Raw genomic sequence first — 25,088 nt, forward strand, 5'->3', positions numbered from 1 at the left:
TCAATTGCAATTAAAATCAATTGCAATTAAAATCAATTGCAATTAAATCAATTGCGACGCGTCGCAATTCAAATTCAATTGAATTGATTTTTTAATCTGATTGAATTTCTGATTGAAATTTAATTGATTAACGCCCAACACTGATCTCAGTTTGTATAAAAAACACGCGCTGTACAATACACTGACAGCTCGTCTCCGCTGGGAGTGCAGGACTCATGATCCGTCGTCTCGCGCACTCTGCTGCGTGATGCGCGGCAATGTGATAATCGCCTTATTGACTAATACACTATTTTGTATCGGGGGTATTTTAAATTTTAATCTTTAAGTTTTATTCATGTTATAAAATTATATAGCTTGATTTTTTAACTTACCTGTGATCCTTCTCACAAGACTGCCAGTTTCTCTGCCCGCGCTACCAACGAGGTGTCCACCAAGACTGAACCCGACTAAATGCATTTTATCGTACGAAGCCCCTAAGCTAACCAGCCAACTGATGAATTGGCCCAAACCTCTCCCAACAGCTGGCACACCATTTTTAGCTGTCACATAGTTTCTATTCGCCAGTCGTGACCAATCAAGAACTATGACGTTGACATCATTATCTTCGAGAAATGCTGCAATGAGCAACCATTTATTTAAAATTTAAGTGTGCAAATGAAATGTTTTGTCCCTTATTCATTTTAGAGACATCAGTAATTTTTACTACATAAATTTATATTAGGAACATTGTCATTGTCACTTACTGTTATTAGGAACACAACATATTTGTTAATGGTTTTTAGCAAAATGATGTTATCTATTGTATTGTATAGGGTTAAGCGCACGACAAGCTTGACTCATAAGATTTAAATTTAACTCTATGCTGTTTACTATAAGTTAAACATGTCAAGCTCGGCGTGGTTTTGGCTATACAATGCATTAGGATTGTAATTGACAAAACGAAATAATTAATTCGTCACAATTTTTAATGAGGACCTAGGTGGCTCAGTGGTTTGCACTGTGGGTGCTAGATGAGGAGGTATGGGGTTCGATTTCCGATAGGACTAATTTGGTAAATTATCTTTTCTAAATTGGCTCTGGTCTGGGTGTTCTGGAAAGTGCCCCAAAGTAAAATTCGTTGCTTTGGTATTCCTAATACAGGAAATTCCCGAGTTTGAGACCAGGCAAACTGTGCGTACTTTATACAACAGCTGTGCCTTTTTTCGTCCTGAGGGCAGAATTGATGTGGTTGTCTGGCACATATGACATTACATGTCTGGACTGGGTAAATGTGGATCGGGTGCTAACTATAATGGAGCAATACAAGAATATCTGAATGCATCTACGAGTATTTGCAAAGTTTACATAAGGTTTACTCAAATTGGTGATTTACGAAAGGAGGAAAACGATTGCAATCCAAAATAATATCTAATAATACAGTAGCTACGTTATAAAAAGACGGCAAATAGTTTGTGTAAAAAGGCAAAAAAGTAATCAGAATATAATAAATAAAAAAGACAGAGCGATCTTCGATCTGCTACAAATACATTAGCTGACCTCTGGTAAGAAGTATATTCATGGTGTTTCCTCCTCTGCCATTCCATCCATGAGCAAGGAATACTATATTCTTGTCGAACATTAAGTTGGAGCTAATAACACTGTTTACATCTCCAAGGAGTAATATGTCCGCTGTTGTAGGGTTTGCCCTGAAATAGAATAATTTGGATAAAATCTTTTTCATGGTATATCTATCGCTTATGTGAGAAAAGCTATTTAACAGCAGGCAGGAAGATGATTGTGAGGATATCCCCGATTATAAGTCGACATACATTTTCTTACTCGCAATCAATTGGGGGTATTTCATGTAATAACTAAGTTCTATCGTGTCATACCAAAACACTGCAAGCCCTGAATAGTGTTTTGTAATTTCATAACAACAAGAATCTTTGGTTGTTATCAAATTGATTCGTTTTGAATAGATATAGTTTATTTTGGAGAGTCAATCATAATAGCTAGATAGAACTCTTTAATATCTTTAAATTGAATGTTTACTTGAAAATTACAAAAAAATAAAATCTTTTTCTCAAAACGTTGTTTCTGATATTACAGTGTCTGGTTTGCACGGTAGAGCTGTTGTTTATAATATTCAATCGTAAATACCTTGTAAAAAGCCAGTATCCGTTATTATCGGAATTTCTAACATAATCTCTGATGAAGTCCTCGTCGACGGGTTCATGGGTGTCAACTAAATGCAATATTCCGTCACCATCGCCCGGGAAGTAGAAATACCTGTCCCCCTCTTTGTAACCCTCATTGGGGTCTTTGATGACGCTAGCAGAACAAACTGCAACGCAAGTCGCAACACGATTAATTTGAGTAATTGGTTATATAAATTTGTATTCTATGCGGAAATAATCCGATCATGGATATTAGTTCACTTGATAACAATCAAGAAGTTTAAAATCTTTGTCCTTCGACAAAGAGTTGTTTAAAAAATTGTTCTTTTTTTATTCAGAATAGGCTAATTCAGGCCCGGTACAAAACCCAATAAGTATGTAAATTTTCGTTATAGTACTTTTTTATGACACCAAGTCACGGGACGAACAAGTCGTGCACCTGTTCTTAAGCGACACGCCTATCCATAAGCAGCAATTCGACCGATCGCTCAGGGTGACGGACATAGTGGCAACTGCGTCCGTCACCCTGTGATATCGTTGACAAGTCTCTTGTACTTGTAATTTCATAAGCACCCTTTTTACCCTTCAAAACAGGAATGGAGTAATGCTCACATTGAATAAATAAAGGAAATGTACTAAAATGAGTTAGATAACATAGATCGAACACTCAGAAAAAATTCCTTCGATCCGGTCGGTTTCGAACCGACGTCTTTTTGCATACAGTGAATAGCGACGTCTCTCGCCAGGACTAGTAGCTGTAAAGGTACTAACTGGGTGATAAATCTTTCATAGATTTCTCATAGATGGCGCTACGACTAGAAAGTCGTTGAAAAACCAAATACAAAGATACGACGCAAGCACATAGAAAAATTCGTTGGGTCCGTTGGTTCGTTCCGTGGCTTAGTTGGTTGGTGGCGTGTGGCACGGTATGCAAGAAGACGTTGGTTCGAATCCGACCGGATCGAAGGAATTTTTTCTGAGTGTTCGATCTTTGTATTAATGATTACAACAAACCAGTGGAGTAATTTTACAAAAAATAATTGAATATCAATTCAATAAAAATTTAGATAACATATTTCATTAAAAAAAATCACACACTTATTTCCGACCCCTAATAAATTCTTGTAAACTGATAAAATCCAGAATTTATTTAATTCTGGAAACTGAAATTGTAACAGGTTAATATTAAGTATTTATGGTTTAAATTTAATTAATATAAAATTAGTAAGCTCTTACCTGCTATGGCGACAAATAGGAGGGTCAGCCACTTCATGTTTTCCAGTTTACAGCACGACAACACAATATTATGATGATGAAAGGACTATTGTTTTTATAATCACTGTGGAATATTTTACAAGATATTATCAATGAATTACAAAGATAGTAATCAGTAGTACTTACAAGAATTACGTGCGTAAGTAAAACATTCGCTGCGTTTTGTTTATCTTCAACAATAACCAATACGCAGTTTAGATATTATCGATTGATCCACGATTGTATTTGGCATTGATTTATTCAATTGAGTAATGAATGGTTTTATTATCTTAATTGATACGATCTGCACTATCAGTCATCAATATTTAACCATGTAAGGGTAGGTCGAGAACGTTGCATTAGCAACAGAGCTCCTTGTGAAAGAGTCTATCCAGGGAATTACTGCCACCTTACTTATTTCTGCCGCAAAGCATTAATGTGAGCATTACTGCGCACCGGTTTTCAAGGGTGCTGGTGAAATTACATACACATGGGACTTGTCAACTTACGTCTCAGGATGACGAGCGCAGTGGCAGTGCCCCTCAGATCTTTGAGATTTCAAGCTCTGAGTGGCACTGCAACTTTGGACAGGTGTGTCGCTTAATAACAGGCGTACGACTTCTTCGTCCTGTCACTTGCATCATAATAGAAACGTTCAAAATGATTTTTTAAGCGTTATTATAATGTAATAAAATTATTTTTCACTTCTCATGCGCTAAAAGTACGTTTATATAGCCTTACGGAGCGGGAGTAAAATGCATCACTTAATCCCTAGGGAGCTTTAATTTACTTCAAGTGATCTAGACAAATTTAAACAGCCAGTAGTTGCTCTAGTATTTACTAAAAGGTAGTTTCAATAAGTGAAACATTATAATACAACTAAAACAACACTTAAAAATAATCATAAAAACAAAAAAAGATAATTATAATTTAACAATACAATAATTCATCAAAGTAAATTAATTAACCTACAGTTTCACAGAGATCGCTGCGCTGCGGAAATTCGATAAAATTGCATGTGTGTGTGGACCATTTTCATTACGATAATGTTACGTTGTAAGACTATATGCTCGGTTTTAGTTCCGTGTCTTTTCCGCATAGACGGTGGCGCCTTATTATTTTCCCGCGTTATTAGTGCGTTTGTGTATCGATCATTTTAGTGACGCGGCGTAGCACTTAAATCGTTCGAAAGCCGCTCATGATTGCCAAAGACCGTTAATCGTGGCGTTTTGTTACGTTTGTTGTATCTATGACAGGTTGGAAAAAACTCCAGAATTTTGGTTCGTGATTTTGTTCCGGAGAGTAAACGATTGAAAAATTTTTTTTTCTCGCAATCGAAGTAAAAAGTAAAGTTTTCACCTCAAGATTCAAAGCTAACATAGGCCCTCGGAGTAACAGACACCCTTGCCAAAAGCTCTGACACGTTCTAGTCCCTCGATAGGATATTAATTATCCTTATCATAATTATTATGATCGTCACTAATATAAACAATAATAATTAATACAGAACAAAATAGAATAACTCAATAATTATAATACTTTTTTTGTGAAATAAAACCGACTTCAACATTTTTTTGTGGTATTGCATCTATTTGCCGTTTTTTGATAGATTTTTGTTTACGAACTCGGTTAAAGGAAAGTGGGTGAAATCAAAACATCCGGATTAATTCCCTAATTTGCCGCCCTTCGAGGGATTATTGGTGGACAAAAAAATGATCATCGAAATAAGTTCACAAAGTAATGTCGGAGTCGAAGGAAAGTGTCACATACCCAAAAAAAAAAACAGTGAAATTGATAACTATTTTCTTTTTTGAAGTCGAAAATATAAATAAAGACAAAATATTCTCGAAATACAACGACCTTAAATGAAAAAAATACAAATTCTCCGAACGAAATATGTAAAATTATAAAACTGTAAAATTCACTATCCAATAAAATAAAATTTTGTCGGATATAAACAGTACAAAACATTTCATAGTGTTTACTCGATTGTTTCACACATTGGTTCGTTCTATTGTTTCAATGAAACATTTATATACTAATTTTGTGTGATAATCACTATCACTCACGAATGCTTAACTAACCACGGGTGAGGCCAAGAACATACAAATCCGTTAAAGTAGTTTCTGTATTATTGATTGAACCGGGCACGACTGATTCATTCCATTGTTTTTGTGTAACATTTTTGTTATCCTTAATTCGTATAATCGCTATCAGTCATGAATACTTTACCATGTAATGATGATTACCTCGCGTCCCATTACTTACCATTGGAGAGTTATGCTTTATTAAGGTGGTAAAGTATAAGTTTTATTTTATATAACTTAACCTGTTCATGGACAGTAACGGCGTTCACGTAAAATTAAATATCGGAATATGATGAAATGAGGGTGTGGTGATCTGAAAACATGGTGAGATGAGAATGTGGCGAGCTTTAACGTGGTAAGATGTGAATGTGGTCAGTTGAGAACGTGGTAAGATGAGATTGTGGTGAGTTGAGAATATGGTGAGTTGGGAGTTTGGTAAGGTCCTCACAAAGGGATAGTACGGGGTTCCTCGTTTCTTTATTTTCAAATACTAGACAACATCACTTACGTTGTTCTGATCCCAAAGTACGCAACCGGGGATCAACTAATATAGCCATTCTTTTATAAAAAAATGTTGACGGGATCAGCCATCAGTGGCAAAGCGTAATTATTATTATATTGAGTCAATATAAGCACTGTGCCGTAGCAAAATGAAAAGTGGTGACATTTTGGGGTGAGGTATTATTTAAGTACCTGCCTGTACTGTCCATGAAAGGATTAATGGCAGGGCTCCGTCAAGCGCTCGAGATTACGCGACTGTATCGCCGTCAGTGCAAGCGCCGAGACAAGTCTTTCATTTACATTACAATCCCTGTACAACCCCAGCATTCGGTTCCGCACGACTGCACACGGCGAGCAACGTTACTTTCACATCTACGAGTGAGTATTTTGGTTCCTTTCTTCTGGTAGTGAACGCCTAGTGTCATTAGTTAGATTTAGTAGGCTATTATAGCGTAGGTATTTTCGGTTTTGTATGAGAGTGATGTATCTGTTACATGGTAACTATTAAATAGTCTGTGCTAATGGCGTATCTATCACGGTTTTGTGTATTTTTAAGCAATCCCCTCGCCTCGATGTGTAGGCACATTACGGGATTTCCCATTTATTGAATTAAAGATCTATATCTTAATATCCGCTGGATGTTTACTTGTGTATTTCAATCTTTTTCTGAAAATCGCTTAATTAACACGCAATTAGTTTCCATGAATTCGTTTACTTATCACGATAATATTAACTCGAAATTTCCGTGTGTGTAATAATCAATCATCGAGGAATAATGACATATGAGTTGCAATTTTAGATAAAGCCGTCGAAACGCTTCTACTATTGTTCTGCCACCCTATAGTTACCCTATCATTAGGTACTCCTCTGTTTAGAAATAATCGGGATGCCCTTTGCGATTCAACAATCTGCGTTTTAAACACATTATTATATGTTTCAGTAATTATAGTAGTCAACACCCTAAGCTTTATCTTGTCACTGTAATAATTTTGTAATATAGAAAATGTAAACCTGCGTCAGAGGGTAAACAATTCGACATTTGCTTGACTTCAAAGTTAATCAAAGTGGTTGTTCTCTAAGTTGCAAACGTTGCAAAATACAAATATTTGTTGAGAAATAAGTAATTAAAATTGTTTGTCATTGGGTAAGTAAAATAAACCTTTAGAAGGTTTATTCAAATCGTAGAGGGAGCGTCTAAAATAAGAAATAAAATTACACTGCTATTGTACAATAATTTTTAAATACGTTTTTTAACTTCTACTCATAGCTTTATTGTATTTATACAATAATAATAATAACAATATATACATAATGTAAAAATAATAATGTACCAGACGGACCTGGAGCTAAAGTAGGAAATTCCCAGTAATATAAGTCCTATAGTAACGGAATTCACTCCGGGACACAACCCATAACACCCACACCAGAACCAATATAGAAAATTTTTTCCCAAATTGATTCTGCCGGGAATCGAACCCGGGACCTCCACGTCCACCGCTCACAGTGCAAATGTCCTTTGATATAGTTAGATGGAGATCAAATGCCCTTTTATTTTCAATAAAAAAAAAAGAAAAATCTCCACAATTTGATGTTTTTAATACGTTTGTGCATGCCGTAAAGTGGAATGCTCTTATTTTATTTATCAAACACCTCCATTTTCTAGACTATGTTTTCTTTAGCGCGATAATTGATAGAAGGTACGTGGATCTTGTAAAATGAAATAAGTTGCTAGTTATTTTTAAGGAATAACTTTATTCAAAAATTGTGCCGTAAATTCGTTTCTCGTAGTTATTGAAGTTTCCTTTAGAAGGGCCAGCTGGCCCCAGTTGTCAAACCGAAGATACCCTCACTATAAAAATAATTAACCATTGATAATCACACGCTTAAATGTAAATAGAAAAAACCATACCTCTACTACCACTACCACTTACCCACGTTTTGATAAAATGACATTTCCCATGTCCATTGTGGCCCCAGTGCATTGTTGGTTTTCAGCTTGCTGAATATTGGTGCATCGACGCCCAACTAAATGGTTATATCTGACAGTTGCTGCAAATAACTCATGAGCTCTACTGTGATTACAGGCGCTAGAAGTGCAACCAGGTTGATTCCTACCACCGTTCGGGTAAAAGTTACTGCGACCAATAGCATTCATAATACCCTGAAGTCCACCATCAGTATGGATGGCTTCCACATATTGACCGTCATTGTCTCGCAAGGCATTCCTGTTTCCTACCCACAAGGGACCAGCTGGATCCAAACCTTTGAACAGAATTTTTTTTTATTAATAATAACAAATAAATAACAGTATAATCATTGACTTACAAATAAATGGACGACGGGTCTAATACAAAAACCACGAAAAAAATGTCCCAAGTCAACCTATTTAAACGTAGTGACATGTAAAGGAATATGAAAAAGCTAAAACGTTGAATTTAAATTGTAATGTCATCGCATTACTGTCTAATTTTGCTTGCTTCGCTGTCAGTCGAACAAACGAAGACTAAAGCGTGAATGACGCTCTGTATACGATTTTAACGCCCTATAAGTTCGGACACTTTTTAGCGCGGACCCGACGTCCATATAATTGTAAGTCAATGAGTATAATGAAACGTTTTCCAATATTCACCTGTAATTCTAGAAACACGACTTCCACTCTGTCTTCCAGCATTGCCAACTACATGAGCTCCTAAACTGTAGCCAACAAGATGTATAATGTTCCAGTTGCCTCCACCATTGGTGATAAGCCATTGGAGAAAATCGCCGATATGCTGTCCTACGCTGGGTACGCCGTTGATAGCAGTTAGGTAACCTTGGTTGGCGAGATCGCGCCAGTCGACGACGATGACATTACAGTCAGATACGGTAAGAAAAGCATCTCGAACGTTGCTATTAAAAGCAATATTTCCGTTGCCATTCCAACCGTGCACGATTACATTTAAAGGTGTGTTAGGGTTGTAATTAGAGTTTTTTATAGAATTAACATCGCCATTTCGGATAATTTGTGCGTTGGTAGGATTACGTCTAGAAAATATCAAAACACCCTTGTTTATGCAAATAAATATTGCCGGCAGATGCTGTACTTATATACATTTATGTGAATACAAAGAGAATATAAAGAAAGCATAACTTCTAAGAGCCACACCTGGTAAAGAGCCAATATTCATTGTCGGCACCATTTCTGGTGCTTAGAATTTGCTCATCAACAGGCTCCTTTAAGTCCACAAGACGCGGTTCGTCATCACCGTTGAGTATCCATATGTAGCGGCTGTCGCCCTCTTTATAATGACTGTTGTCACCAGGCACAGTGGGAACTGGGAATATAGGGGTGGCAGCATAAACTGAAAGAGTATCAGTTTGACATCAGGACAGCACTATAGATTTTATGAATGATTCAAGAAAAATACACTAAGCAGCCAAAGTGCCCTTTCTTGTGATAATAATAGCGTTTGGCAAACTCTAACTTACCCGCTAATAGTCCAGTAAACACTACAAGTAGCTTCATGGTCAACTGATTTTCGTCGCAATTGGTTGATTAGTTTTGTACTATTTATATGAAAGTTCAAGCGTTGCTATCTCATCTACGTGGACGACAGTGCGTACGCCAAGTTTCGAAAGTCCGTCTTTAACTTTTCAAGCGCAAGATAGGGCAACTACAATTTAAAATATAATTTGAAGACCCTTTTTTAGTTATAAATTATACCTTTAGGTATAATCATACATTGTCATATATTATTATTTCTAGTAATTCTGTTTTTTGCGCCTATTAAACGATACCCATCAATGGCGGTAACGAGGTTTACGAATTAAGTCGACTCACTCGCTTTTAATTGCCATTTTAAAATTATATCACGGTCAGTGTGCGAGGGAGTTGCACGATTTAAATCCACCTTCCACTTTCCATCATCGGGGGACTAGACGTAGGCTGGGGTTCCACCCCTATGATGTAGGTATTCTAAGAATTCACACACACAATTTCGTTTCCACATTTATATAGCGAATGGCTATGGAGTGGAATTCCCTACATGCAGACTTGTTCCCTGAACGGTATAACTTGAGCCTTTTCAAAGCGACAGTGAATAGACATTATTTAGGTGTTTATGCTCCATCGTCGACCTCATGGTCACTTTCCATCAGGTGAGATGGAGGTTAAATGCGAACTTATTTTTTTTTAAATAAAAAAAGCCTTAGGAAACTTTTAGATGCAACGTTTGTTTGTAATTTTAAAACTCAAATTAAAGTTGTCACTACAAAACTTACTAAGATCTTTTATCGATTACAAAATTTGCTTAAATACAGACTCTACCTTCATACATTTTGAGTTTGGAACAACTGTTACCAAATTACATAATCTGGGCATTGGTTTAAATTTTTAGAAGGGGAACTTGGTCTAGGTTTTTGCGTTTCGTAATGTTGTCGAGGTATTAATGAGTTATTATAAGTATCATAATGTTTTATCTTATCGGTAAACGTGACATGTCAGGTAGACAATGGGCATTGTTAATTGTTTTTCAAACTCTTTTTTTCAAAATCCATTTCAAGGAATAAGGTTGCTGATTAACATTTTTTATGTATTTGTCAATATTACGTTGGCATTATTTATATTTTTCAAAAAATAGTATTGACCTTTATTTGACATTCAATGCCGTCATCAGTGGCTATATAATGTTTTGTCCCGTAATGCAAATGAAAAATGCAAAAAAGTCACTTCATCAACGTTTGTAAACATAACCTTACAACCTTTGCAACTTCTAATTTCGCTGCCGGGAGACAAAATATCAAATATAACACAGCTATGGAATACAAAAAGTGCTTTGTTCATACCTACGGGAATGGTTCAATAGATAACTCAACAGATCTTTGTTCATATTCGAGAAAATTGCGAAAAAAGTAGTATCGTCAAGTAAACGTGAGGTACTTCAAAGTTTACACTATTTATTGTTGTGAAGATCACTTTGAAGTAAGTCGATAAGTCTGTATAAAACAACACTTTGTCTTTCTTTTCACTGTAAGTAGTATTGTGAGATTTCCGAGGTAATAATACTTTATTAGTTTTGTAGCCGTCCGAAGATTTGGTGAACTGTTTCGAAGTGAAAATTATGAAATATGAGCAAAAACTCAAACGTACAGTCAAGCTGCGCAATATCAGTATATTAAATGAGGTATAATTCAATAATAATAATAAATTCAATAGTTTGATTTGTATGATTGTAATTTTTTTCTATTGTATACTATATAAAGCTAATAATAGTGAAATGCTGCATAAAGTAGGTATGTAATGTACAAAATTCTTTCCAGTTTTGTAACCAGAATAAAAAATTGACTGTTGGTTTAGTAGACTTTTAAATACTGTTTAAATGAATGATTTAAGTCTCAAAAGTTAAATTTGTAAATTCCTGAGAATAAAAACAATCTCGAGTCTCGAAAATCCTAAAAAACAGAGACTCGAAATTTTCGAGATCTTCATTAATTAATTCATTCTCATTTTAATCGAATCGATTTCTCAACGGTCATTCATTTAAGTTCAATTCTTATTAGTCTTTTTGTACCAGGGTTCCACTTTCCACGCCACGAAATTCGCGCACCTGGTGCTACAACCCTTCGTGTTATACGCTTCACACGCATTTGCTCGCCCGACTCTGGGGGAGTGCCTATCCATGCCAAATTGGAAGTATTTGAATGTTTGTGTAGGGCATCGTAAATAAATGTGTGTCGAGCATAATTTTTTTACATTTTATTTATTTAACCGCCTACTGTAGCTAGTACTTCTTACCCACTCGTAGTTTGAAAGCAGCAGTCAGTTATTTCATGTTTGTGTGCATGTGCATATTGTACACTTTTTAATTTTTTGCACTTGGTAAGTCGAGTTTATTGTGAGTTTTTAGTGTTGTATAATATATTTTGTTTGTTTGAATTATTTTTGTCAGATTCTCATTAAACATTAGTTGCAATTTTTGCCATTTAGTTCTTTTTATTTTTAATGCTTCTTTTATTTTTTTAAGTGCAACAACGCTTTTTGAGATAATGATGGTTAATAATGGAAGGATATCAGGGCATTATGAATGCCATTGACTATTGTCCCCAGTAACTTCTATCCTAACCGGTGGTAGGAATCAACCGGGTTGCACCTGTAGAACCTGTAATCACAATAGAGCTTACTATTTCATTGCAGCAACTGTCAGATATAACCGTTTAGATGGCCGTCGAAAAACCAATATCTAATAAGCTGAAACCCAACAATCATTAGGTCCAAATTAGACACGGCTATGCCATTTTATCAAAACGAGGATAAGTAATATCAAAGGTAAAAGTAATGACACTAAAATTATTTAGTACATATACAACATTTTATCTTGTCTTTATTTACATTTCATTATTTTTATAGAGGGTTTGGTTCGAAGTCTTCCAAACAGACCTTTTAACGATAAATTCAATGATTATAAGAAGTGAACTTAGGGTACAATATTTAAATAATGTTGTTCCTAAAAAATAACCAGTAACATAGTCTAAACAGTGCACTTACCATCAGGCGTACGATTTGCTCGTTCCGTCACTTGATATTATTAAAAAAAAACATAAAACCCTGGCTTCAAATTTGACAAAGGGTAATGCTACTTTGGCGACATTATACTCATTACGTTACGATACAATGAAGCGAGAATTAATAAGATTAAATAATTATATATAAATATTATTTAATAAAAAACAAAGATCAATGCTTTGCTTATCCACTTTTGCTGTGCTCGTTGTCGTGGCGCAACGACAATTGAAATTTGAAACGCATAATATTTTTTTTTATAATACCAAGTGACAAGTCGAAACAAGTCGTGCGCTGGTGGTAAGCGACACACCTATCCATAACAATTGCAGTGTCACTCAGAGCTTTAAATCGCAAAGACCTTATGGACACTGCCACTGCGCCCGTCACCGTGAAGACGTCGGTGAAAAAATAGAGTATATAACAAATAAATATATTTTGCAATTCTAATTATTATATAAATATTTATATTATTGTATTTATTCTTTTCAGAAGCTCTGTCTACGATATGTCTAGAGTCTAGAGCATTGGATCTCAAACTATTTGACTCACCGCCACTTAAGCAAAATAAAAAAATTTCAACGCCCACTACTATAACAAATAATTGAAAACATGTATTAAAAATCACATGATTATATATATATTCATGTAGTGTAGTTTATATAGATAATTCAGATGTTTATTTTTTTCAAATGTCCCCTGGACAGCCTCAACGATGTTGCTTCCGAAGGCCCTACCGCCCCAGTAGGACGATTCAGCACCCACTACAGTAGGGACCACTTTGCGAAACTATGTTCTAGAGGGTTCCAGCAACTCATCCAACGGTAAATATTTTTATTGTTTTCTTTTTCACAACAAATAAGTTTTGCTACGTGTCCATGTAGACACTGTGACGTCACGCAAAAATTGAATTGTTTAGACTCTTCAGAATGTTTTTTTTTCCAGAATCACAGTGACAAAGTTTGTTTTATGATACCAAGTGACAGGACAAACAAGTGGTGCGCCTCGTAGAGTAAGCGACACGCCTGTCCATAATTTTGTTGCAGTGCCGCTCATGACTTTAAATCGCAAAGATTTGAGGGACACTACCACTGCACCCGGCACCCTGAGACAAAAGTTGACCAGTCCCATGTGTCTGTAATTTCACCAGTACCCTTACTCTTCAAAACCGAAACATAACAATGATCACATTACTGCTTGGCTGCAGAAATAGGTAAGGTGGCAGTACTTTCCTGGCGAATTTTTTCACAACGAGCTCTACTCCTACTAAAAATTAAGGTAGGGAAGGTAATGAAAATAATATTTTATATGTTTAGGTTTTTCCATTTTTTATTTTTTATAAAGCAAAACAAAACCTTATAACTATTTACAATCTGACCTTTTTACAAGACTAATGAGTAATTTAATATATTTTTCTAAAATAAATGTAACTTATATGTAGAAGTTGTCCATCGACAAAATATGTTTTAACATTAGTTAACGGGAAGACACTTCGTTCATAATCTTATTAACACTGGCACTAATATATATTTTTATTCACTATAATTTAACAACACTAACTCAAAAGGTAGTTCTTTGTAGTCTACGTTCTATATTTGTGATGTCGAGTAGCTGTATAGCCTCTATGTTCACGTGATGATGAAGTCTATGTTCGTGAGCTTCGGTGTACTTTTTTATCATTTTATCTACGGGCTCTATATCTAAATCGTGGTGCAGATCCTCATTCTAAAGAAATTTGCTTAAATTTCTTTCACCTGAATATATAATATCATGATTATGTCTCGACGTGGGCATAACTATAGGGTCACACGATTGTTAAAATACCAAGGCCTGCAACACTTTCGACCGTTTATTCTAAAATTTCCTCAGATGAATTACCATGCTCTATTGTAACGCACAGGGAATTCTCATATTTAAATTACCAAAATGAATACAAAGGTTCATCATTCAATTCATTGGTTTATTCTAATTTGATGTGGTCGTTATCTACCATACAAGAGTGTTTAGTGGAAAACGTACTCCCCTAGTGTTCCGTTATCTATCTTGTCTCGGGGGGACTATGCTTAAGGCGGTCAAGCATAGCATTGTTTGATAATAATTTCGTAGCGTACGTACATTATGGGATTTCACATTTATTGTTTTAGAGATCTATATCATACTATCTGCCCGATATTAACTTATATTTTTCAATTATGTTCCAAGAATCCAGTAACTAACACGCATTTGTTTTCTAGGTAAATAACCTCACCACATACATTTAACATCTCCTTTTATCATCTAATTCAAACAGTGTAAATCAGATTAAGATTATTTAAACGATTAATTAAATGACGTGACTGTTAATCAGTGATAAGGTTTACACTGTTTGGATTTGATTACAATGGGAGGTGTTAAAGGTATGTAGAGGTTAATTATCTAGAAACTGTCTTACTTGAATATTCCTAAAAACACTTACGTGACTATAAATAAGGCCCTGCGCAGACGGAGGGATTTAACTCTCGTGTTTCGGCAACTAGCAACCTGCAACTACTTGTTTATGACGTTTACAATACAATTTCATGAAACTGCTCAAATGTAGTCATTTCAGTTGAGAATTTCGGTAATCGTCAACAGTTTTTGACTTGACAACAGAGATAAGCGTTAGAGCGATACCACATGGGCGTTGCGTCAGCGTTGCGCATTGCGTCGTCGCACCGCAACACCTCGTCCCCGTTCGTTTATTGGCCCCTTGTCCAATGCGCACACGTTCCGTCACCGCGCGCTGTGTCAACGCACCGTGTGGCATGTCGTTTCTGATTTATATTTACTACGACGCAGTTGCGTCAAAGTAGCGAAAAATACCGCGCGGCATCCCGCCGGGTATTTGTATGAAGTTCCGCGGCTAGACTGAAAGCGGAATACCGCGCCATATTGCCTAGGTAGGCGGTATCTTTTCGCTAGCTTTGTGAAACCAGCAAATAGGCAACCGCAACGCATTGAACGACTTCGTTCTCTCCTCGTCCTCCGCAGCGTTAGTGCTTGCACACTTGCACTTGCTGGATGGCTAGATCATGGATTTTGAAAGTCTATTTACAATTACGGCAACCGTAAACTAGGACTTATTGTTGCTGCAACTGGCAACCGGCAATTGGCAAACGGCAACCGCCAACCGGCAACCGGCAACCGGCAACCGGTAACCGTTAACTTACATAACTTAAACTGATAAAAAGTTGACAGTTGAGAAAATTAAAATTTCTTCTGCACAGCGCCTAAAATGTGAGGTCCTGGCATTGACTGGGTCCTGGGTACTATTTAGAGAAGAGCCTTAAAAATCGTCCGTAGTGTTATTCTATTGGTTTCTATTGACTAAAAATGGTTGACCAGCACATCATTCGAGATTCTGAAGAGGTAATGATAATCTAGGAACCTCGAGTTTAAATTGAAACTATTCTAAAATCCGATATTACCAACTGTTATAAAAGGGGAGGTTCTCAATTAGTCTGTTTTTTTGTGTATGTTACGCGATAACTTCCGGCAGCTGTGTGTGTGATTCTTTTTTTGGTGGAAAGAGGGTACCTCAGTAGTGGTCACATTTAAATTTGAAGAAAATGTTTCACTTCTAAGGGTGGCAAACTAGGGGATGAATCCGTTTTCGCGCACTTTCCGGTAACCGATTTTAATATAACTTGGCACATCGATGTAATTTCACGAACTTTTGGGGTCGATTTTTTTAGTAGGTACTCTGTACTGAGATTATCATTAAATATTTTTTGTTTTCAGTATTTTATATCCTAAATTCGTTCACTTGTCTCGGTAAATTAAACATGGGAGTTCCCTATGCGTTGCAATCAATCATCGCAGAATAGTGAACCATTGGCGGATTTTAGGATATGTCGGGGTTCCCTTAGCGTTGTGCTAGTCCTGCCATATAGGATGGCAAAGCTAAGTGTAGACTTACGTCACTATCTACAACTAATGATCACGAGAGGATTCTGCGTTTTGGGTGAACATATGAGGAACGAGCAAGACCAAAGAAAAATTTGTTTAAAAAACAACATAAACACAAAAAACATGTAGTGCGAAGTTGTTTTACCGTATGCTTTGTCTTTCCATTGTAATTTTGGAAATCGAAATCTACTTGAGAGGCTTAAATATTTCGATGTTTCCCTACATCAAAGTCAATAAAAAAGTCGTACTTATACAGTTGTTGCTAAAGACAATAATTTGTTTTGAAATAGTAAAAATTGTTTGCTATTAGGTAAGTTGCCACATATAGAGGAAACTTCCAGAGGTTCTACTTAAATCGTAAACAGAATTTCTAAAAAATATAAATAAAATATTTGAAAGGGGAATATATTCTGTGACCTGGTGCAAGAAGTGTCTAAGTCCAAGTTATTAACGCACTTCTTGTACCAAGTCACAAATATAACTAAATGCATTGCTATGTATATACTTTTTGTTGTACCTTATTATTTTTTGATTTATTGCATTCATAACGTTATGATTATAATTTCATAATGGTAACTAAAAACAGCTTACAACTGAAGGTTTGTTAAAATAGCATTACATTTTATTGAATTTCGACCCAGCGTTATTTGTGGCTTTAGATAATGTTTTCTTTAGCGCCATACACGGTTGTTGTAAAATAAAATTGGTTGCTGGTTAAAGCGAAATGGTATCATGGTTGCGTAGGCTTTGTGAGGTTGACGCAGATAAATTTATTGGACCATAATTAAACTTTACCTTTTAGAAATAAAATACATTCTCTTGCTGTAAAATAAGCTCACATTCATTTGACGTATTTATTACGGATCACGTGATAAAACATTTTTAAATTTTTTCATTGATATATCTATAATAACAATGAAATTGATTGTTCCGTAGATAATATAATAGTAGCAGTAGCGCTCTTTGTGAACGAGTTCGTCCTGTGAAGTACTGCCACCTTGCTTGTTTCTGCCCCCAGGTAGTAATGTAAGCATTACTGCGTTCCGGTTTTGAAGGGTGAGGGTACTAGTGAAATTACCGGCACAGGGGACTTATCAACTTATGTCTCAGGGCGAAGGGTGCTGTGGCAGTGCTCCTCAGATCTTTGCGATTTAAAGCTCTGCGTGGCACTGAACTGTTACGGATAGGTGTTTCGCTTATCACAAGTGTTGTGCGCCTGGTTCGTCCCGTCACTTGGTATTATAAAAAAAAGATGAATTTAGAAAAATAAAAATGTTGCGGAATCTTAAAATTTCGAAGTTTACTCAATCGTGTTTAATATCGGGCTGCACGAAAGGAGCCTCCCTTAGGACGTAGGTACCATTTCTTTCCTGTCTATCTGGCGCAAGCAAGAATTGGTACTCGGTACAAAGGTACTCGACCTTACGCTGGTTGGCAAATTCTTTCGATTGTAGCGTGTGCCATCGGTGTGATAAGATAAGAGATAAGAATCGTATTTCGGGCCCATGCCCATAGTTCATTACCGGTGTTTTCTGTTTTCATTGTCAATAAAAAAAACCAAGTCGGTGTGGTCGAAATACGTCAAAATTTCTATTATTTTGGATCTCATTTCACCTGTAATCAGTCGTGCCTTTAATTCGTTTCTTGTGGTTGTTGAAGTTTCCGTTAGAAGGGCCAGTTGGCCATAGTACTCAAGCCGTAGGTACCCTCTCTATAAATATAATTAAACGTAGTTAAATATAAATTGGAATGTTGTAAATAAACTAAAAAAATAGCATGGTTTTGTATTTGTTATTACTTACCCTCGTTTTGATAAATTTGCATTTTCCATGTTTAATGTGGCCCAGTGCATTGCAGGTTTTGAGCTTGCTCGGTATTGGTGCATCGACGGCCAACTAAATGGTGATATCTGACGGTAGCTGCAAAGAACTGATAAGCTCTACTATGATTATAGGCGCTAGAGCTGCAATCAGGTAGATTCCTGCCACCGTTCGTATAGAAAACACTGTGACCGATAGCATTCATAACACCCTGAAGTCCACCATCAATATGGATGATTTCCACATATTGACCATCACTGTTTCGCAAAGCGTCATTGTTTCCTACTCATAAGGGACCAGCTGGCTCCAAACCTTTGAACGAATGAAATATTCCGTCATTGTTGGTGTTATTATCCGTCAACACTTCGACTTCACAGAGTCTATAAAAATAATTTGTGCCAAGATTGTTACTTGAACTCAGTAAAAGTAAAACGAAACCTATTTATAAAATTTACCTGTAATTCTAGAGACACGACTTCCACTATGTCTTCCAGCATTGCCAACTATATGAGCTCCTAAGCTATAGCCAACTATATGTATATTGTTCCAGTTACCTCCACCATTGGTGATAAGCCATTCGACGAAATTGCCGACATGCTGTTCTATGTTCGGTCCGCCGGAGACAGCAGTTATATAGCCTGCACCGAGTCGACGACGATGACGTTACAGTCAGACACGGCAAGAAAAGCATCTCGCGCGTTGGTGTTAACGCCAGAATTTTCGCTGCCGGACCAACCATACACGAATATATTCAAGGATGCGCTGGGGTTGTAATTGGAGTTTCTAATAGAATAAACATCGCCGTTTCGGATGATTTGTGCTTTGGTAGGATTACGTCTATAAAAAATGGAAACACATTTGTTATCATATCTAAATAATACCTGCAGGCGTTGTACTTTTATTTAGTAAGTACATTTATTTCGATACGAAGATATAGAGAAACCATAACTTCTTACAGTCACACCTGGTAAAGAGCCAACACAGATTGTCAGCACCATTCCCGGTGCTTAGAATTCGCTTATCTATAGGCTCCTTTACGTCCACAAGACGCGGCACGTCCTCGCCATCGGGTATCTAAATGTAGCGGCTCTCGCCTTCGTTATAGTGACTGTTGTCACCAGGCACAGTGGGCACTGGGGATATAGGGGTGGCAGCACAAGCTGTAAAAGAATGTCAGTTTGAGAAAAAGACTGCGTACAGCTTTTATGTACAAAACTATGCAAGTTTATTCAAGAAAAATACACCAAGTACCTGAAATACGCTTTAGCAAACTCGACCTTACCCACTAAGAGCCCTGTAAGCACCCCAAGTATCTTCATGGTAAACGGACTTTCATCAGAATTAGTTGATAAGTTTCACACTATTTATGGGATTGCTCCAGCATTGCTGTCTCGTTTATGGCGACGACAGTGCGTACGTCAAGTTTTCTTGAACTCGAATCAATTCAATTGTCTAATATTTGAGTAATTTTAATAGGTTTTGGGAACTATCGGAGTTCTGAAAACGGTTATGGTTATAAAAATATTTAGATGTCATGTAGTGATAATTAATAATCTAAAGAGCTGGCTGGAGAGCAGTGCCGTAACTTCAACACGGACCTTCTGCATATGAAATACGTATAATCTGCTTCAGGCAAAAGTTGAAAAATAGTTATTATAGTAGAAGTAACTCACTTGTTGCTGATTGCCTCAGAAATTTGAACAAATTTTTTAAACGTTGTTTTTCAATTTTATCTTAACTGTATTGTTTTTTTATAAAGCTCGATTACAGATTTAATTTATGATATTTTGAGTTGAGTATAGCTATTGGTGCCTACATTTATCTTTTGATGTGAGTTATGGATTGGACACGGATATAACTAGATTTTAAAAATATCTTCAGAACTTGGTCTAGTTTTTTGTTTTGTGTAATGTTACAGGAATATTAATTAATTATGTTAAGTATTGTGATTATATCGTTTTATTCTTATCGATAAATATGATATATATCATGCAGGCCACTGTGAAGTGCTTACATAGCACTTTGTGAACAAAGTTATTTTTAGTTCCAGAACTATTTAGTTTTAAATATGTGAAAAGTACATAAAAATTTTTGTGTTTTATAAATTAACAATTCAAACTAACATTCAGTATTTTGTGATATCTACTTTCCTATAATTAAACTTGAAAGAACATCAAACTCAAAATGCCTGCCACTGTTGCGCAGTTTGAAAGGTTAGGGGACAAGCTGAAAAAACTGTTTTGCTACATCAAATGGTTAAGGTGTTTACTATTACAACAGCCTTATAAAAAATATACGATATCTGACACCACTATTGTTGTTATTAAACACTATGTAGAGCTTATATTTATTTTTATAATAATAATTATAATAATAATAATAATTTATTCGCATTAAGTGTGGTGTACATAGTTGGCTTAATATATAATATTTCTATTAACAGGTTCTCACACTTAGCTAGTAATAGCATGCAAATTTACCTTAAAATGAGTATATCTATCATAATTATTAAAATATCTTATACATTTAAAATAATAAGTGTCAATAATGTCAAATTTAAACAAATACCTAATTATTTTTGTAGTCAAAAAAATCTTCAATTGAGTAAAAACAACAGTTAGACAACCATTTGGATAACCTATTTCGGAACATTGTATTTGGCGTATTTTTTAAATCAATCGGTAGCGAATTATATATTTTGACACACATAGGTAAACAGTTACGACGATACACTTCTCTTTTTATGTTGACCGGTACAGTAAGCCTGTCCGGAAACCTCGTGTTATATAAAGGTTCATGTCGTTTGAATAGTGAATAATTTTGCTTGACGAAGGTACAGGCACTCAAAATATAAATACTAGGCACTGTTAATAACAGTCCAGGGAAGACCTGCCGTTTTACCTTACGTGAGAGGTGTTACAGACAAGATCGGAAGAGTTTTCAGTCGTGCGTCTATCAAGACCTATTTCAAGCCCCTGAGAAAGATTTCTCAGTTCCTGAGACACGTGAAATGTATACAGGATGCAGGAGTTTACAAGCTTGACTGTGAGTGTGGTCTCTCTTATATTGGACAAACGAAGCGAAGTATTTGTACCCGCGTCAAAGAACATATAGCTGATGTCAAACACCGTCACGTAAACAAGTCTGCAGTCTGTGAGCATGTCATGGATAAACTTACATATTCAATGAAGTTTGACAATCCCCAAGTCTTTGCAAAAGAAGTCCGTTATCTAACCAGGATATTGCGAGAGACCATTGAAATTAAAAAACATCCTAATTTCAACAGGGAAGATGATTTCTCCGCACCACCAGTTTGGGATCCAATATTTCCTCTGATGAAAAATCCCAAACAGACTGCAATAGTAATTAATATGTTTTAATTTATTCTAATTTCTATTATTAATTAATAATAAATTGAATTTAATAAAAATTCATTCAATAAAACGTAATGCAGCGTAAATTTGAATGTTTTCTTTGTAAAATAAAAAAATAAGGTATTTACTTAGGGTATTTAATTAATAACTTTTCTAACTATAGTGAAAAAATAGGGTGGTTTGCATTAATATTAGACATAACTGATTGATGACTGTACCGCCTCAGTCAACCGTGACCATGGGACCTGTAAAGTGCCCGAAACGTCAGTTTGTTTGTAAAAACAAATGTATGCAATTTAAATCCGGAAAAATAGTTTTATTTCCTATGCTTGGAATTGTTTTTCGTAAAAGCGCACATATTTTACTAGAACGACAATTTTATACAATGAAAGAGAATGTGGACATACCAGCAAAATTGAAAATCGGGACTTTAATATTTTTTATTATTTATTATTGTATAATAAATATTCTGAAATTCTTGCCCTAAACTCATTTTACGTCCAATTAAACTATAAAAAGTAAATCATTAATATTTCTTCACTTTACACCAAGATTCTCTGACTGGACACGCAAAATTTACGCATGAGATTTTCACCCAAATACCACCAGGTACATAAGTAAATAGGCAGCTATGCAAATACCACTGTGACAGCCACTAACCTAAATTTCAGCAAGTGATATGTATAGTATAGTGATATGTCAAACCAGAAACATATAACCTTTTTGAAAATTTAGTAGGTATTCTTTAATTAAACATCATTGTAATAAAATGTAGTAGTAGTTTAGTAGTTAACTGGCGAAAATCTGCTCCATCAAATTAACTATTAAAAAATCTCAAATTGACATTGCTCATTGTTAGTAACGCATTTTTAAACATCTCTAAATTACGTTAGGCTTATTGGAAATAAAACTATTCCATAGCTACACTTGAGATTTATGGACGATTGCATCGATGCAAATACGCGAGTGCATCGATACAAACATGCGATTGTATCGATGCATCCTGCGTGTGTAGCGATGCGCCAGTGTAGAGATGCGTTAGTGTAGCGATGCAATCGTGCGTTTGTATCGACACAGTCGTGCGCTTGCATAGCGTTTGCATCGCTGTTTAAAATCGCGCGCGTGTGTAAGGGTGGACGATTAGCGACTGCATCGCCGAAAGTCACCGTATGTAAAGTCTCTTAACCGTGACCATTGGACCTGTAAAGGGCCCGAAATGTTGATTGGTTTGTAAAACCAAAGACACACATCAAAAGTGCCTTGGGATCAAGGTATTTTTTATATATTTGATTATTTAGAATTAGAATTTATTAAATAGTTTATTTAGTTACTAATTTTTTAATTACGAAATTGACCAAAATAACCATTGGTGTTAAAAAAACTTAATTGAAAAATCAGATTTTCAATAATTGGCAAAAACGTGCTTGATCCCCAGACACTGATTGGTGTATAAATTTATTTGACAATTTTCGCGGTCGAGTCACTTGCACATCGGTTTTCACCACAGACTACATTTCATGGTGTCGCTTAGATCCCGGGTTCGATCCCGGCCGCGTCAATGTCGAAAACTAACTTTTCTATATAGTCTCGGGTCTGGGTGTTTGTGGTATATCGTCCATGTTTCCGATCTCCATGACACAAGTGCTTTGGTTACTTAATGTGGGATCAGAGCAACGCATAAAATGTAGTATGATATTTATATTTGTTTTTATTTATACGCGAATAAGTATTTTTATCAAAAATCTGAAACAACTGTGTGACAGTGAGTGTTCCCAATGTCTAATCGCGAAAACCTAAAAAATCGATATATAAGGGTTAATTCAGATTTTTTTTTAATGGCTACGATTCTTTAATCACGGTGATTTAATTTAATAAATTTAGTAATGCAATCATTTCTACTCACCCGCGTTTTGACAAAATGACGTTGCCCATATTCAGAGTACTTCCAATACACTGATTGTTTTGGACTTGGGTTAGATTGGAGCACTATCTTCCTACAAAGTGATTTGTGCGGACACTCGAAGCGAAGAATTCGTTAGCTCGGCCGTGCGAGCAAGTGCTAATCGAGCAACCAGGCTGAGCATTTCTTCCGCCGTTAGGGTTAAAGTTGGCATTTCTGAAAGGGTTGTAAATACCTAGCAATCCTCCGTCTGTGTGGATAGCCTCAACATATATGCCATCATTACCATTCAGAGCGTTCCCGTTGTTACCCCATGTAGGTCCAGCAGGATCTTAACCTGATTCACAAAATCGATATTATTAATATTATTATTACTATTAATGTTCTGATAAGGATAATATAATTTTGGAATAAATGATCTTTCATCTGAAGTTAAACTTATTATGAGATGGTAAGCGCGACAACGATAAGTCCAAACATCATCTTGAGAAAATATTGCAGGGTGCGGAACGTATTTGAGCAAGTTATGAACACTAATATGAATAAGCTATTACAATACTCACCTGTAATTCTAGAAACGCGACGTCCGCTATGTCTGCCAGCATTTCCAACAACGTGAGCTCCCAAACTGAACCCAACAAGATGTACGTTGTTCCAGTTGCCACCAAGGTTACTAATAAGCCAATTAAGGAAATTGCCGAGGTACTGGCCCACACTGGGCACATAGAGTTAGCAAGTTCACGCCAGTCGACAACGATGACGTTGCAGTCCGAAACAGCTAGAAAGGCGTCACTCACCATAGTACTTGAAGCAGTTTCCATTGCTTTTTCATCCTTGCACGACTACTTTAAGAGGGCGATTGCCAGCGTAGTTTGAGTTCCTGACTGAGTTGGCGTTGTTGTGAGTGATGATTTGCTAGCTATACGTAAATTAATTTAAATTAAATATAATATTAAAATAAAGTATTAAATAAAATATCAGACAAGCCTACAAGAAACAACTCCTAGCGTTGCGAGTGGGATTTATTGTTATACATTGTGAACACATGTGTTATACATTCTAAAAAGCCAGTACAAGTACTGCCAGCCTCGCCTGGAGTTCAGAACCGAGTCATCTGCTGGTGCGTGTAAGTCCACGAGATGTGGCACATCATCGCCATCAGGCATCCATATGTAGCGACTTTCACCCTCTATGTAGTGGCTGTTGTCACCGGGCACCAGATTGGTCGGGAGAGCAGCACACTTAAATAAAACAAATAATTTATTTACTTAAGCTCTCATGATACAGTACGTATTTTGACTAAAATCGTAATTAATGTTTAACTTACACGTTATCAGAAGAGCAAAAGCCACAAGGATCTTCATTATTGCAGATTACAAAGTTCTTTGTTTATTTCCAAGACATTAATTTATAAACGGATCTTAATCTATCGTAATGTCATATTATCGAATTATAGAATTTTGATTAATAGCCAGAGTTTTCCCGTATTTGTGATTATTTCCATGTTTTAGGATTCTACATATGTTTTAAC

At 36.0% G+C, this 25,088-nt stretch overlaps 2 protein-coding genes and 2 pseudogenes across 2 annotated transcripts in view; all 4 read right to left on the reverse strand.

Annotated features, from left to right (window-relative positions):
- The window catches only part of LOC113230106 (lipase member H-like), an 11,106-nt gene extending 7,611 nt beyond the window's left edge, over positions 1-3,495 (reverse strand). Inside the window, exons 1-4 of the mRNA XM_026463863.1 lie at positions 3,393-3,495; positions 2,140-2,323; positions 1,537-1,685; positions 372-614 (exon numbers count right to left, since the gene is read on the reverse strand). Coding sequence (XP_026319648.1) covers positions 372-614; positions 1,537-1,685; positions 2,140-2,323; positions 3,393-3,429 — 613 coding nt within the window. The 5' untranslated portion in view covers positions 3,430-3,495. The remainder of the gene's footprint in view (positions 1-371; positions 615-1,536; positions 1,686-2,139; positions 2,324-3,392) is intronic.
- A 4,244-nt stretch (positions 3,496-7,739) lies between these two features.
- Positions 7,740-9,503, reverse strand: LOC113229985 (pancreatic lipase-related protein 2-like). Its single transcript, XM_026463689.1, has 5 exons — positions 9,467-9,503; positions 9,144-9,339; positions 8,628-9,022; positions 7,930-8,260; positions 7,740-7,847 (listed from the first exon to the last, which is right to left on the reverse strand). Exons 1-5 carry the CDS (start codon positions 9,501-9,503, stop codon positions 7,802-7,804), a joined length of 1,005 nt encoding a protein of 334 aa, XP_026319474.1. The 3' UTR covers positions 7,740-7,801.
- An 8,625-nt stretch (positions 9,504-18,128) lies between these two features.
- Positions 18,129-19,602, reverse strand: LOC113229987 (annotated as a pseudogene).
- Positions 19,603-23,643: 4,041 nt separating this feature from the next.
- LOC113229988 lies at positions 23,644-24,921 on the reverse strand (annotated as a pseudogene).
- Positions 24,922-25,088: the final 167 nt, after the last annotated feature.

The sequence above is a fragment of the Hyposmocoma kahamanoa genome, unplaced genomic scaffold, assembly GCF_003589595.1.
Source record: "Hyposmocoma kahamanoa isolate Upper Pololo Valley unplaced genomic scaffold, ASM358959v1 63, whole genome shotgun sequence".
Taxonomy (NCBI): domain Eukaryota; kingdom Metazoa; phylum Arthropoda; class Insecta; order Lepidoptera; family Cosmopterigidae; genus Hyposmocoma; species Hyposmocoma kahamanoa.

What these genes read in the sequence shown, in the direction of transcription:
- LOC113229985 (XM_026463689.1), bottom strand. Translation starts at nt 9,503, where the DNA reads ATGAAGCTACTTGTAGTGTTTACTGGACTATTAGCGG. An exon ending in GAATATTGGCTCTTTACCAG is followed by an intron (nt 9,023 to 9,143) that starts GTGTGGCTCTTA and finishes GATATTTTCTAG; the next exon opens with ACGTAATCCTACCAACGCAC. An exon ending in GTCATTTTATCAAAACGTGG is followed by an intron (nt 7,848 to 7,929) that starts GTAAGTGGTAGT and finishes TTATTTTTATAG; the next exon opens with TGAGGGTATCTTCGGTTTGA.